General features: G+C 37.4%; 1 protein-coding gene across 5 annotated transcripts in view; it reads right to left on the bottom strand.

Annotated features, from left to right (window-relative positions):
* FAM184B (family with sequence similarity 184 member B) overlaps nt 1–15,883 on the bottom strand; it is a 39,149-nt gene extending 23,266 nt beyond the window's left edge. For 4 of the 5 annotated variants that reach the window (XM_082281846.1, XM_082281847.1, XM_082281848.1 and 1 more), the window contains exons 1-2: nt 15,623–15,883; nt 651–1,409 (exon numbers count right to left, since the gene is read on the bottom strand). In XM_082281846.1, the coding sequence (XP_082137972.1) occupies nt 651–1,409; nt 15,623–15,757 (894 nt within the window). In that variant the 5' untranslated portion in view covers nt 15,758–15,883. Of the gene's footprint in view, nt 1–650; nt 1,410–14,981; nt 15,489–15,622 lie in introns of all 5 variants that reach the window. The other variant, XM_082281849.1, reaches the window with a different exon arrangement.
* Between the last annotated feature and the right edge of the window lie 207 nt (nt 15,884–16,090).

Below are 16,090 nucleotides of genomic sequence, written 5' to 3'. Positions count from 1 at the left end.
ACATGATGCAACCAGGAAGAGTCTGCAGAGCTGTGCTGCAAATGTGTGAGATACACAGCAGTGAGGGTGGGCAGGCAAAGTGCAAGGTGAGAACTAAAGGCAAAAGTCTCATGGCTCAGCACATGAAACTTCACAAGTGTAAAGAACACTTCATTAAATGGCACTTGGTACAAGCCACTGCTGCAAGAGTCATACAAACAAAGCACTTGATTCCTAAACTGCCAGCTCAGGTCTCTTATCTAACCCTGTTCATATCCATGCACTGAGCTTTTTGCAACCACAAGGAAAAAGGAGGAGGTACTCTGTAAACACTCATTGGTAGTAGTAGTGCCTGCTTGCTGTTCTCATCACATTTCTGGGCAGGAAAGGTAAAATTCTGTTCAGCCAACAGATAAATTTTACCTCACGGGTCCCTCAGGGAACACAGTCTAGTGTTCAAAGTGTTCTCCTAATGAGTTACTAATCACCGTAACTCTTTAAAGCTGTGAGCATTATATCCTATCTCCTTTGTAAGCCTCTAAAATTGCTTTATTGCTTAAAAAGCATTTGAATCAACATGATATTTAAAATACCCTCCTCTCCCAAACTTTAAAGAATTGATAATTTTCACTTTCTCAGGCAGAGATAGGGATTGCAGTCTCATACTCTACCTGTATTCTCTCCTTCAGCTTCTGGGAATGCTTCTTCCTCTCATTTATCTTCTGGCATTTCTCCTCTAGGTCTGCTTCCAGCTTCTTTACCTGCTGCAGCAAAAAACCTTCCTCAGTCTCTGAGCTCTTCTTTTGCTCTGTTTCTTTTTGCTGACAGTTTGTTTCTATCACAGATTGCTGCATAGCTTTTTTCAAAGTCTCTTTTTCTGTCTCATAAGGGGCTTGCAGTTTGCTTGTTTTCTGAGTATATTCTTCAGTTGCTTTCTGGTTCTCGCTCTTCAGGTTTTCCATCTCATTTATTACGGTGTGTCTTTCCACACTACATTTTTCATCTAAATTTAATTTTGTATCTAGACTTTCTCTTCTAAATGCTTTGCATTCATTTAGCAGTACATCAAACTCCTGATTTAAATGTAGAAGTTTGTATTCAAAGCCTGCATTGGTATCTACTGTGTCTGTAGAAAGGCCCGTCGGTGCTTGTTTCACTTCTGTTCTTGACTCTTTCACTTCTGCTTGCTTTTTACACAATCTTAACTCTGCCAAGGCTTCTTCCTTCAATCTCTTGTGTTGTGCTACTGAAATTTCAAGGGCCTGAATATGCTTTCTCAATAACTGTTCTTCTTCAACTTTGCTTTTACACTGGAGAATCGTTTCTCTTGTCTCAGCAAGAATATTCTGAATTTCTTCTTCATGAGCCTCTCTCAGAGCCTGTATACTGTCCTCATGTTCATCATTCTTCGTATTCAGGGCATATATCACCTATCAAACAAGAAAAATAGAAAAGTAAGTTATCTTGTGAACAGTAGCTATTAATCCAGTTACTGTATTTATCTAGGTGTTAAACACTTAAAGAGAATTACTACTATAGATTAATATTTTTTTTTTTGTGGTGGTGGCTCTTTGTGTTGTTTTTGGGGCTTTTTTCCGCTAGGAACAGAAGGGACAATTATAAACTGCAAAACCTTATAAGAAAGGAACACAGTACTGTGACAAACAGTATTTTTTATCACTTTTTGTCAGAAATTTCTTTTTTATTCTAGGTAAGTTGTCACTTCATGTCACTAGTTTGATCTCTAATACAAGGAAGGAAGTGGGGTCCCTTGTCTAGCTAACCGACTCCTTACTTGAAGTCCAGTTCATCTGTCCTTCAGTGCAGCAGGACTACTAAAGGCCACATTGCCTTTAGCATGACAAAGTGCTGGGGACCAGTAGTGGCAAATCTGAACAGTGAAACCTGAGGTCCTGACATCCAGTTCACGTGGACCAAAATCACTTCGTGATGTAAATGAAAGTATGAAAAGCAGATTAAATTCTGCACTCCTGGCTCCAGTCAAAACACCACGGAAGATGCACTCCTGGAAGTCACATTCCTGACAAGTTCGTTTGGTCAGCATTTCAGGGTAGGTATTACCTGACTGCAAGCATCTTTTGACTTGATTCTGGGAAGTGTTCAGGCAATGCGTTTCAGGGTTTTCCCCCATCATTTCAGTAACAGCTATAAATCTCAAAACAGCTTTTAGCAGATCCAAGTGACTCTCTGATGACAATAAGTAATTTTTCCAAACAACTGATTTAAACCCTGTAATGTTTTATTTTCTTTTAAAAAATGCAGAATAATAATTTTCACGACTGTAAGACATTATTACCCTAAGCAGGCTTCATCTTTTACCATAACATACACCAAATATCTCTCACAGAAGCTGATGTACAAGCACCCTACTATTTTTTCAAAAATAAAATGCAATTAGAAGCCCATGGTAGTCTGAAATGAAGAGTAAATGTCCATGTTAAATTTACAGGACAGCTACACATAATTGCACAACAGAGTAACTGCCTTGAAAAGACACATGCTTGTCTTTTCAGATCTCCACTAAGACGTATGGGGGCTAATCCAGTTTCTACTGGACGTAGTTATCTAACTCAAGGAGAACAACACATTATGTAAGAAGGTTTTCCACTTGCTTGGTTGGTTAGGGGTTTTTAGGGATAAATTACTGTCCTAAAAAAATAGGTTTGGAATTTTTACACAAGTTTGACAGACATTTTCAGTCTGGCCTGAGCCCACAGAAGTTAATCAAAAGATTTTTAGACAGTGTTTAAGAAAATCGTAGCCTTAAGTAAGTAGATAAATAAATAAATAAATACAGAAACAAGGTCACAATTATGCTAGAATTGCAGCCCTATAATCTTCAAGCCTTCATCAGGGCAAGTCTCAATTGAGAGTCCAGTAAGTGTCTTGACCAGAATAAGTGTCAGAAGCCTGCAATGTGTTATATAAGTTCCGAAGATGTCTTCAGAATTATTGAATTTGTTTATCTATGTCCTACCACTTTTTGTGCTCTCTGTATAAGAATAACATATTGAATTTCAATCAACCATAAATGAAAGCAAAGACACTAATATATCTTGTGAGTAGTCAACTTCCTCCCTGGCTGTAATGAATTAGGTACAGAAGCCTTAAAAAGTCACAAATACAAAACATGGTCTGAATATATTTCTGGATAAACATTTGACAAAATAGAGTAACAGCATCATATTTCAGAAGTATATGAGATAAGAAGTTATTATCTACATTTAGATAGGTATATTCTGGGGCCTTAGATTACAAGCCATTAATTCTTCTCTGTTATTTTTAACCATTTTCCTTTGAAATGGAAATAGTTACAGTATACTGAGCAGATTTCTTCATGTCACTAACTAAAATCACTCCATGAACAGCTCTTATCAATTCAGGAGACAGACATTAAGACTCCAGGAAGATTAGTCTTGCCCACGTTTTCCACACTTTTTTTTTTTTCCAGTGACCAGTAATTAGGCTGGGCAACTCTTCAGTTAACTAGGCCAGATGCCGATGATCATATTTCCGTATTTCATTCCACCAGTAAAACAGAAATGAACATCTAGCTTTTGTGACTCAGTCTTTCACTCAATGATAAATTTATCTAGTAAATCACCACGGCCTGGCTCATACTATGTTGTGTTCAGGTTGCCTCTAAAATCTGACTCTCTCATACAGGTTTCCCAAATTCCACTAAGCATTAGACTACCACCAGCATGTTAAGTGAGTTATCTAAAACAATGGAAGAAACTGGGCTCCCTGCCCCACCTATTATTCCTGCACACTGTTTAGTAGTGGCTAGAACCACAATGAAGCATTTTGACTTGCATGCCCTTAAATTTAATCTTCAAGCTTGAGTGCTGAAACTGACTCTTCCATATCTTAACCTTCTTAAAAGATTTAATTTTGAGACGGCTGCTGCTCTGTACTTTATGAAATTTAAGCCCTTCACACATGCCTTTCACTCCCTACTGAATACAGCTACTATATTCCTATTTCAGATACCTCATTTTGAAGACTGCAGTTATACGAGATGAATCCGGTGCTTTATGTGCTGAAAGGAAAAATACTGAAAAATTATTTCAGACCTGCACCTTGTGAGTGTACACTAATGTGGTATAAATCTCTTAACAGTTGTGTTGATAAACAGCTTTCAATAAGCAGCTCTAAAACTGATTGTTTGACAGTACAGACAGAATAGCTTTCAAATGAAAAGAGCACATCACTGCTCTTGGAGGCATTAGCATAATACCAATGGCTTCTGCCTCCTTACAGTTCTCCAAAACCAAATGGATTGGGAAACACTATTGAATTTATAGCACCTGAGTGTTGTATGGCAGGTTGGTAGAAACACCATTACATACATAGACTTGAATATGAAGATTGCAGTGAATGCAAATAATTCTTATTTGTCCCATTTTATCCTCCAAATGCTGTAAATCTAAATAACATTTCCTTTCTCATTTTCCTTATGGTGATGTAAAATAACAAACAAACAAAAAAAAAAAAAGAGGAAACATTCAACTGCACCTCAACAGTGAAGACAGAGCTAAAGCCCTGAAATAAAAAAAGATTCTCTTCCTACAGTAGTGTTAAATACTATTCTTAGAGGAACCTGACTATCATAATGAAAAAAATGGTTCTAGCAGGTTGCTTTTCTAGCTGAATAGGAAGTAGAACAATTTGGTACGGAAGGTGAGGAGTGAGGACGTTAAGATGAATCGAAGAAAAACAAATGATCGTAAGTGTTCTTCCTTCAGGCCCAAGCTAGTAGACACAAAGCCCTCCTGACAAACAAAAGAGGGTTAAAAGCAAAAAAAAAAAAAAAAAAGAAACAAAAGAATGAGAAAAGGCCCTGGATGGGGATGCCAAACAGGGTACTCCCAGCAGCACTCAACACAAAGCAGGGAAGGAGACAAACTTCTATTACTGAGGAGGAAGTTTTTTAGAGGCTAACTGATGCCAGCTGACTCTATGCATCATCTCCTTTTCACTAGTAGCAGCAGCATCTTGTCTTCACTAGCAGGTGAATTTGTTTCTTTGAACTCATCTTTGTCTACTTGCCAACCAGACCAGAGCAAAGTGAGGTACTGATAAACATGTCAGCCTTAAATGGTCTCTTTAAAAGCAAAGGACAGAGAAATTATCAAAATCAGCTTTGGTTATTTAAACAAATGGCTCCTCTATGCCTTAGCCTCCTTTGCCACCAACTCTAAAGGCATTCTAGAAAATAAACCCATCTCCCACAATTTATTAATTAATTAATACTCTAACCTGTCTCCCATGTTCTAACACTGAAGAATAATGTCTTTTAATTAAGGTACAGGCCTAGGCTATGATTACCTACAGTGCTGATCCAGTTTTACACCTAAGCTGATTTCATACATAGGTGATAAATTATAAATGATACTGCTCTAAGGTATGACCTGGGACCTAAAGAACTAAGTCTCACCTCTCTCCTTGCATTCTCTGTGGTTCCCTGAAATCACAGGAATAATTTCATGCATCCAAATACTTACTGCAACTGTTGATAACATAAACACATATGTAGTGTCGTGTAGTATAAGAAAAGCTTTAAAACAATTGTCACTCCAAACATCCCAAAGTGTTTCAGAAGAGGTGTATTGCTGGTATCCTGCACCAGAATGAACCCTAATTACTATAATAAAATAGGATTTTGCTCCAGAAGGTTCTCTTTTATTTCAAGGTAAATCTATATCCTTGCATCCATGATAATAAAGCCCTTCAGACCTCGGAAGAGTGATGTGGTGCAGCACAGAGGTAGCCAATGGCTCTGTATGAGATCCCTCTGTGTTTAGATGATCTGATGTCTCTTGGGCAGAAGCTCATGGTGCAGTGTGTCACCCTCCTGAATGCCCCACAGGCTTTCCTTATCTAGAGATACACAGTAGAGGAGGGCAAGTTGATCTTACATTCTTCAAATTTGAATATGTTGCCCCTTTTCCTACACGTACCATGTATTACAGTCAGTCCAAAAAATACAATGAAATACTAAAATGTATCAAGAAAGTATAAGCATAAAATGTCTACAAGTTTCTAATGTATTTTGGCACAGTTTTTGACTTTTTTTGCCACTCCTTTTGCTTCCCTCCCCCCTTTAGTTTAAATCTAATACAAGAAAATAACACAGGTACATTTATTTGGTCCCATTTTTTTACCTTCTTATTTTTCTGCTTAGTGTAGTGTAATACTGAGCACAGAAAATCGTAGTTTAGTGGTTTATGTATTGCACTCAATCTCTCAAGTGTCATCTAACATAAAATGAGCTCTGGCCTAAATTTTACTAAAGAGACATCCAGCTGTCCCTCATCTGTATTTTACAGATTCTAATAAGCTAAACAGAATAATTGCCAGGCACTTTAAGAATTAGGAAGGTAAAACTATATTGCAAGAATATTTCCACAAGCAGAGCAGGTGCTAAAAAAGGCACCAATAATTTCAGGAAAGGAAAAATAGGCTGTAGAATCGCAAAAGTTAATTGGGAGCCCAATAAGTGTCTTGACTGCAATAAGTGTCACAAGTCTAATCTGTGTTGTACAAACCCCAAAAATGTCTCCAGAATTACTGAATTTGTTTGTCTAACAACTTTTTGTGCTATCTGTATAGAAACAATGTATTGGGCACCAATGCTACATCCCAACAATTTCAGCAAAACAAAAATACATTGTAGAATCACAGAAGTTAATTCTAGAAAGAGACTCCTCTGGCTGGGAAAATCACAGGCAGTTTGCTGCTGAAATTGCTTCTGGAACTGTTCAATAAAACCGACTCAACTTTAATCCCTTCTCTTTACACTGGTCACAAATCCATCTGCTATGACTGGTTGTAAGCAGTGCCTCATCAGCATGGCAAGAAATAGCTCTTCCTAAACAGTTAAGGAAACACTGAAGACTTCTCCAGATCTGACATGGAAATTCTGAGAGAAACTGGTGGTTCTGAAAAACAGCTACCACAGAAGGAGGTCTGAGGAGGCCACTAGTAATTACTGCAAGGAGATGACTAGAGAAACTCTACTTGTTTCATTCTCAGGAAGATGTTTCCTGCATACAAGAGGGGATTCATCTCACTCAACATCGTCCATTGCATCATCACATATCTAATCCAGGTTAGTCAAAGGAGAAAGACAGGCTCCTCCAAAGGACAATATTTTTTTTCCCAACACAGATGTCTAAATCAGGGAACAGAAGTGAAATTGCTTCATGGGTTTATATCTCTTTTGCATATCCCACTTCCAGCTCTCCCTTCTTCTACAGAGCTGAGAGTCCCATGCAAAGGGAAAAGTTTTCATATCAGAGGCTGAAACTGATAAATTGCCTGTTCTCTGGGGTTTCTCTCTATCCTGCACTAGTGTCTCACTTCATACTGACTCCATTTCTATATACCCATTTCATGCTGTTTTACCAACAATCTACAAACCAAAACAGATATTGGGTGTTTATTAACTGAATGCAGTTTATTTTATCTTCCATCTAAATTCCTTATTTCCTTCCATTTTGTTTAGATGTTTATGACTCTCTTTCAATTAGTAAAATCTATTAAGTTTAATGTGTTGTTTATTTTTACTTCCAGGTCATTACCTACTATGTGAGACGATGCAAGATCTAGCCCAGATCTTTGTAGTATCTGCCTCCCTACATTATGATGTTGTAAATCTTTTTTACAGCTCCTGGCTCATGTTGTATCTCATATGTCAAAATCCTTTTCTACATATACTTGAAATAATTTTTCAAAACACATTATTATTTTTTGTAGGTTCTGTATGCAATTAAGAGCTAGAATAAATAAAATCAGTCAGCATAACATTTACATTAAATATATTTTTACTTCTTTGTTATCCGTGAGGTGATTCGAATTCATCTTGAGCATATTTATCAGGTTGAGCTGTATTCAAATGTTGTCAGAGGATCACATTACTTTTCAGTAAAAGCTAAATTAGGTCAAATGTCTGTCTATTAAAAACCACAGAACTACATGAAAACACTTGAAAAGATCATGCTTGGACACTGAAAAATCAATGTCAATAAACACACACACGTATGTAGGCAAGCAGAAAGGCCAAATTGTTTGATTCCAGAGATCTTTCTCTTCACATTTTGCAGGCTCTGTCTTGGTGAAATGCTTGCTTAACTCCTTAAGATCTCACATATCCCTGTAAATCTTAGGCTATTACAGTCTTGGACAAGTTCAACTTTATCTTGGGAAGCTCTTTCAGATGTATAAAGTGCAAGAAGTAGAGGATCTCTCTGACACATTTATATCTATGTCCTCTGTCCATTGTTGTCACTGTAGACCAGTTGAATTTTTAGTACACAAGTGAAGTCGCCAATTCTGTGTAAGTAGAAGGGGAACGAAGACCTCATTTGCATGAAATTCACTGATAATTTAGCTCTGGTTTTTGTTGCATATCAAGCTCTTCTAGGATATAAACCTATCTAAAACTCATAGAAGTTTGATCTCTATTATGCTTCAAAAATAGGAGTTAATCCATCTCATCAACCAGATTTAAGTACAGTGCTGATAAAACTCATTTGCCAAAATAACACTCTATTTTGTGAAATGTTTCATTACATCCCAGACTTTTAAAGAACTTTAATGAGTCTAAATGGCAGACATATATTCAGTGCTTTCAAAAGTTTTGTTTGGTTGGTTTTTTAAATTATTCTAGATATTTACCTGAAATTTTATGCTTCCAAAACACCTTTCTGATTTGCAGATTAAGGTAAAGTAACATTGTCCAATTTTACAAGAAATACAGTACCCAAAGGGACTTGTCAAGTAAGCTCTCACTTCATTCCCATTTTACCAAGTATTTAATTTAAATATAGTAGAATTTGGAAGTCTTGAAAATATAAACTGTAGAACTGTTGATTTAATTACAGCTTGAGGTGAAATAGATTTTTCCCAAACAAATACATATTTTTGTAGAGACAAATATTATAATTTATTTAAAACACAGTGTTCATTGCAAGTTTTGCCCTTTATGTAGACCTGTGATAAACATAGATAAAATGAGTCTTGTTTCTTCCTAATCCAAACTAAAGCATTACACAGATTGGATCAAATTCTTACTCTCCTGTAGTTTGCATTCTCAGAGAGGATTTTTTAAAATTTAAAAGATTTCTTTATACATTCTAGATACTTTGCTAATTAAGAAAAGAAACCACCAGAACCCTCAGGTACCTATGAATTTATAACACCAGTTTTTGCTGGCACCAAGATTGAAGTTCTTGCTGCTGTAAGCAAATTCAACTAAAAGATCACAGGGATTCAAGAAGTGATTGTAAAATGTATTGAATAAAAATCTAGTTAGGGCTAGGAAGGATTAAGATACTCTGCCAATCTTTGGAAAATCTCACAGATCAATGCAGGCAATGAAAATACTTTAGGCAAGAGCACCAGATGCATGTCATATTCCTGTAACTCTCTGGGCACCATGAGAATCAAAGTGTTTTTTAAAAGATATTTTTAAAAGATATTTTTCTTTCCGTTTTTCTCCTCACTTTCAAAGCAGCGTCACTGGAGCCCAAGTCAACACAGTGTTATGAAGCTAAAGGGCTACATAACAATACACATCATAATACTACACTATTACTTGTGTACCCAGGACATTTTTACACAAACATTTGTAACAGTAAAATGAAGCTAGATTGAATACAGCCACTACTCACATTCCCATTCCAGGAAGATATTCTTATTAAGCATATGTGGGACACCTTCTGGGATTGGATCAATGATCACAAAACCAAGAAGGTTTAACCACCATTTATCAGCAGAAAAAGTGGAAGCAGTCTGCAAAGAGTGTAATGGCAATGTACCAAGTTGCATTGCAATGTCCTATAGTCTACAGACAATTCATTATTCTTATGAAATACTAAGGTATATCAGCATTTAGTAAAAACATATAAAAGTACTAGCTATAGCTCCTACCACCTTTGTTATCAAATTCTAGTAGTTCTCTCTTGCTGAATGAAAAAAAGTAAAACAATTAACTGTAGTCTCATACTTACATTTAAAGGTAGCTCTTCTATAATGCTCTAAGAGGGTTATATAGTTACAACCAGTCAGTGGTTAGGCATAGCTGGATGCTGTATCTTCCAAAGATAATTAAAACAGAAGACTTCTCTGGTAGTAACCTGTTTGAAGTTAAAGCTGTTTTTTAAGTGCCTAAAAATCAAGTCAGACAAAGTTCTGAGTGACAGCCACATTAAAACATATAATCTTCCTTCAGAAGAATTTCATTTCACCCAGGTCATTATCTTAAGAAAAAAAGAAAAAAAAAATCCCTATTTGAAAGTAGACAGTCAGTTTGTAGTTTCTTTAAGAAATAAAGACACTGTTTCCTCAGTAATAGTTATGTGTGTTCTGCTGTCTCCAAGCTTTGGAAGACAAATGAATATACATTAAGTAAAATGCCACGTTTGAACTAGCACAGCAAAGTTGCAGCTATTGTGCCCCACTCGGGGGTTGGATAAATTAACTCAGACTTGGTACTGCACTAACTACATTCACAGACTTCCTGCCAGCTTTAAGCACAAGCCCAAAAAAAACCCCAAAACTCACACGCCTATCTGTTCCTACTTAAAAGAACAGTAGTTTTCAGAACCAGACTAAAAACAGTGTGGTTGTGTACAGGCAGGAAAAACAGTGAGACACTTAACACGTTAAGATGTGACTGTAGAGGTGGCAACAGAGGGAGTTCTACCTCAGTGTTACAGCTGTTTTAATAAAACATAGACACTCTTTTAACTAATGAGGACGTGACTGCTGGGGGTGGGGGGGAAAGAACATGATACTTCATGGAAAAAAAGGACTTTATATACAATATCCAATGCTGGAGTGTTCAAAAGCCTAAAAAAAAAATCTCAAAATGTTTACATAAGAATGTCTTCAACTGACTTGGCGTTACTAACTTCTAATTTGGGTATAATTTTTGCAATTGTAAAACATTGGCATGTACATACTGGTTAAAGGAAATATTAAGAGAGGGGTACCATTATAGTGTCACTGAAAAAGGTACTTTTAAATATTACCATAAAAAAAAGACAGAAGATGAAAAAGCTATAAGCTTGTAATTTTCTTCTGTGCCATTAATGGATCATTAGATATTTATTACCTATTGCCTGTAATTTGCATATTATTAATATGCAAAACATGTTGTATATAAACATTAACTAGGATTCTTCGATAAAGAAACTTGAATTTATTATGTACTCTCCATTATAAAGTAGTCTTGAGTTGTCAATTACTAAGACCATCAGATTTTCTGCAAACCTGGTACAATTAGTGCCAAATGTGTATGGTAGGGAAGTAATTCCATACATAGATGTCATTCTTATACCTTGGATTCATTTAAATGATAGTTTCTACCCATCCAAACAAGATACTAGATTTTTTCCTAATAGAAGTATGGCTGCAATACTGCTTTTAACCAGCTGATCAACACAATTTTATGACATTGCACATGCATTTAATAATCCAGGATTTTCTTTAAGGGAGGAACTTTCTGTAAGGAAAAACACAGTGGTGACAAGTTAAGGAATTTTAGCCTGCACATTCTCGTCACCTCATAGGCAAAAATAATGCTACCTTCGAAATCCTGATAGCAAATTGTACACAAAAATAATGAAAACAAATATATCATAAAGTACATGGGGCTATTGATAGCTGATTTTTTTGGTCTTGTTAGCACATAATTTAAGCAGTTTTATAAATAGATTCTCTCTATTTGCCTACATGGAAATAATTTTTTATATTCCTTGCGCAAAGGAAAAATACTGTTGCTCCAAAACCATGATCCTAGTTTTTATTCTGTTCTATTTTGCTTCATTTCTGTAGAATAGAATACCTCTCTAGAGACCTGAGATCAAAAAGCCTCAAGCACACAGGAGAGCTCTGGTAGCATAATAACTAACTGCAGAACAGCTGACCACTGTAAGCATTAGTCACTAAGTACCGTTAACACATCACAGTAAACAAGGTCAATAAACTTAAACTATGTGAAAAAGGCAACATATTTCAACACGAACATGAATAGACCACAAAAGTGCTCTGTTAAGGGTTACCCAGCTGTTACATGCTTCCAGAATAAACCATTATTGATCATATTTCACTTCTAAACCCAAAAAATGGCTGATAGCTTTATGGCAAATAAATCAGGAAAGGTTAAAGTTCTAATATACAGCCCTGCTACAAGACACTGAAGTGGTGTAAACAGTCTATGCCCTCACACACGCACCAGGTCACCTGCTAATTCTTCCGTAAATTTCTGCCCACAAGAGTGAAGCTAACAGAACTAAACATGAGCATACATTTTTGTGCAAAATCAGCCATCCCTCCCTTAAACAACTAAGGAAAGTGGGTTTTGCTTTTCTGGCTGATTTTCCACTGCAGCTTATAAAATATTGGTCATATTTTCTACCTTGCTGACTGAGCTGAGGGGCTAAGCCTCCTAGTCACTGCTGGTGATAGGCAGTCAGAATATGTAACATTTTGAACTTCTCCACACAGAGTCATTAAGGAACATCTGCCTATGCTGCTGCTTCTACAAGAGGAACACACTTGCTTCCCTTTGACATTTCTTTCCCCTGAAGGAAAAAGAGGGTTCGTGTGTTTTACTAGCAATTAACTTTTCCTTGCATGAGCACTCTCTTCCGCTGTTACAACTCACAGTATACAACATATATACACAAAATTCTTGCCAGACTACTTGACTTTTTTTTCAGTAACAGTCTACTTGACCAGTAATACTGCAATTTAAAAAGTGTTTCTTACAACAAGGCTCCCAAATTCACAACATAGAGTCAGATGAATCCTGAAGGAAAAAAAGTATTTGAGAATAACTGTCTTCTCTCATTAAAAAATACCCCTCTATTGGTATCCAGGAATTTGTTTCTAAGAAGGAAACAGAAGTAGTTTGTGGCTTAGGTAGCTCTCTGATCACCAGTTACCATCACCTTCCTAGTTATTCATATTCATATTCAGAACTCAGTCCAGAACAGCAGATTTGGTTTGAGCCCCACTGGCAGAGGTTTGAAAAGAAGCCTGAATAGCATGGATATCTGCAGTATATCTAGTTCTTGTCGGCTCTGTCCAAACTGCCTTTGTTAATGAAAGCTGATCCACTTTCCTCAACACTCCTCTTCAAGAGTTCATTTGAATTTCTCATCCTGTTTCAAGCGAAAAGGACTATCTGGAGAAATTATAAGCACATGAAAACCCTGTTAATAACCAGTAGATGTCAGAAATCCATAGCTTGAAGCAGCAGGGAGTGACACCCAAAGCACCTTACAAAAGTCACCATGTTTCTTAAACTCCATGTTATTGCTAAACAGATACAGAAATACAAAGAACTGGGAAGCATGACACAGCATGCCACGGGTCCAGAGTCTGATGGAGGAGTTTGAACTTCATTTCTGGTATTACTTAATTACTACTACACAGTCATGCATTCTGCTACAATCGAATACCATACAAATACACTCATTTCAAGAGAAGTGAGCTACAAAAACCAGTAATCTGTGGCTGAAAGCAAACAAAACATTGCTAAAAGTTTGTATTTTTTGCTGCTACAGTCAAAAATGTGCAAACCAGAAAAATGTATGACTGAAGGTATGAAAACTTCCTCTATTCTACCTTTTCAAAACCAGAGATAGCAGGGCAGTGGAATGGGAACAGCTCTCAGAGTCTCTGTCCAAATTACCTGTTGGGATTCCCTGTATCAACCAACATCTGAAGACATAATCAGCACTACATGCAAGGATAGAAACTCATCACCTTACCCAGTTTGGTTCCTGTTGATACCTTTATGCACTTCTCCTTTGCCTTTAAGAGTAGGAGAAGGCCCCTAATGACTATGTAACAAACAGAATGGAAGATCTATATCTTATACCTAATTTACACATTTTGTATTCATCTCACCTGGCACAACGCTGAGTGGATGAGTAATGAGATCATTATCTCCTCATTGATGAAAATCTAAAGTCACTGAGACAGGAAGCTGCAGCTGTGCAACAACACAGCAGTATTGCATACTAGGTTAGAAACAAAAAAGGAAAGTACTATGGGGCATTTAAACTTAGGAGGGATTTTATTATAATCATTCTGACTGTAATATAATCAAGAAAATAGTGCTTTAAAAGGGAGCTCTCAAAATTCCCAGGCCAAAAATTATTATAACAGATTTCCCATATAGCTATTTTTCAACTGATCTGGCGTCAGATTTTGCTTCTTACATGCTTGCTGCTGGTACTGCATTAGTCTACCCAGAATTCAGAAGGGAAAGCATATGATTTAAATTCCAGTTGTGCCATGAATTCTCAATAAGTATAGTGTTATTGCAGAGAAAATTGCTTCTTAAAAGCCACATTCCAAACCAGAATGATTTGCTTTTCAGAAGTACTTTTTTGAGCTTCAGGTATAAATCATCTTTATTTCAGATGACTGAAAAGCATCTAGAGGGGAAATTCTATTAAAAGTAAAGAAAACAACCCACACATACTTTAATAGTAGAAATTTAGCAAAAGACATCTGAAAAACCACTGCAATAAAATTTTGCAACATATGGGCAAAAAGTAAGGATCCTACTGTGCACAAATACTATTAAACAAACAAATAATCAAAGAACCTGTAAAGTAAGTATTGATATAGTACAGTAAGTAAAAAATAGGAAGTATATGTAATTAGAGATAGCTCTTGTTTATGTATTGATACACATGATGTACATTATCACACACAGTTATCATGAGATGAAAATGATGGCACTGTAACTAGTAAGCCATTCTAACTTGAACACCTGAATGACTTCTTATTCTTTGGCCTGTATTTTTAGTCAATGTTTTTTCATTGCTTATATGTCTCTGTCAATTGCAGTGAGGTTACAGAACATATAAAAGCTGTATTGGTAAACAAGGGTAGTAAACAGGTTTTTCTCACTGATAAAGATGCAGCATAAGAATAGGTTAATAGGTAACTACCATTTCCTAGATATTTTCCTTATTTCTTGACATAGTGTGGAAAATACAGAGTAGTTCAGTATTGATTAAAAGTTTTAAGTAGCATATACGACGTAATTTAGTCCTGCCTCTTCTCCAGCTCCTGTCTTTTGTAAACGTCATTCAAAGTATCTCTTCTTATGCACATCAGGAACAATTAGCTGCACATCAAAGAGTAGTATTGTACTGTAGTACCACGCATTGGCTGTAGCTTTGCAACATTACTTGAGAACCTATAAAATGCAAATTACTTGCAGTCTTCATAATTCTAGACGAAAAGTGGATACTGTCAATCCCTCCCAGCAGCTCCCAGACAAACCCCGCGTTTTCGCGGAGTTGGAGCCCTTCTCGCTATGGTCTCACGGTAATTAGAGCAGTTCAGTGCGAGGTGTCCATCGTCTGCCACAAAAGCAATCCCTAAGGATGGGCTGTAGCCCCTGCGGGGGAACTGGAGGGAAGTTTGTGCACACCGATGTTCTCGGCAACAGCCTAAAAAGAAAGGACCCGTTTACTCTTCCCTCCTCTCAGACAGGGGCACCAGAGGAGACAATTCCGAGACACCCCCGACACCCCTGGCCAGGGCAGCCTCACCTCCCTGGAAAGACTGCAGCAGAGAGACTTACCTTAGTGAGCTGGGCAATCTTCTTGCACATTTTCAGGTGCATTTCCCGATTGCACTCCTCTGCCGAGCTACTGCGAGCGGCTTTAGATCCATTGCAAGTCCCGGGCTGCTGAATGTTGTTTATGCCAGAGGCCATTAGGCTTGAATTTTAATCACGTCTGTCTGTGTACGCTCCGGGTAGCGCGAAGCCGGCCCCGCTGCTCGCCCCTCCCGGCTGCGCGCACTGCAGGAACTTCAGCCCCGAACAGGGCACGCTCCAGCCGCTGCCGCTCTCCCTTCTCTGCAGATGTCCCAGTCCTTCAGCAAAACACCCAGGCGAGCAGGCAGAGAACAGCATGTGCAAACATCCTGATTGGGATTTTTTTTTCCTCCCCTTCTCTTCAAATGGTTGAGCTTCCGCCAGGGGAAGACGCCAGCGGCTGGGTGCTACAAATTCCCCACTGGAGAATCTGAGCCAGCCTAGAGGCAG

Source organism: Coloeus monedula (genome assembly GCF_965178545.1).
Source record: "Coloeus monedula genome assembly, chromosome: 5".
Classification (NCBI taxonomy): Eukaryota; Metazoa; Chordata; class Aves; order Passeriformes; family Corvidae; genus Coloeus; species Coloeus monedula.
Note: the sequence above shows the minus strand (reverse complement) of the source record. Positions and strands in the feature narration are given on the sequence as shown.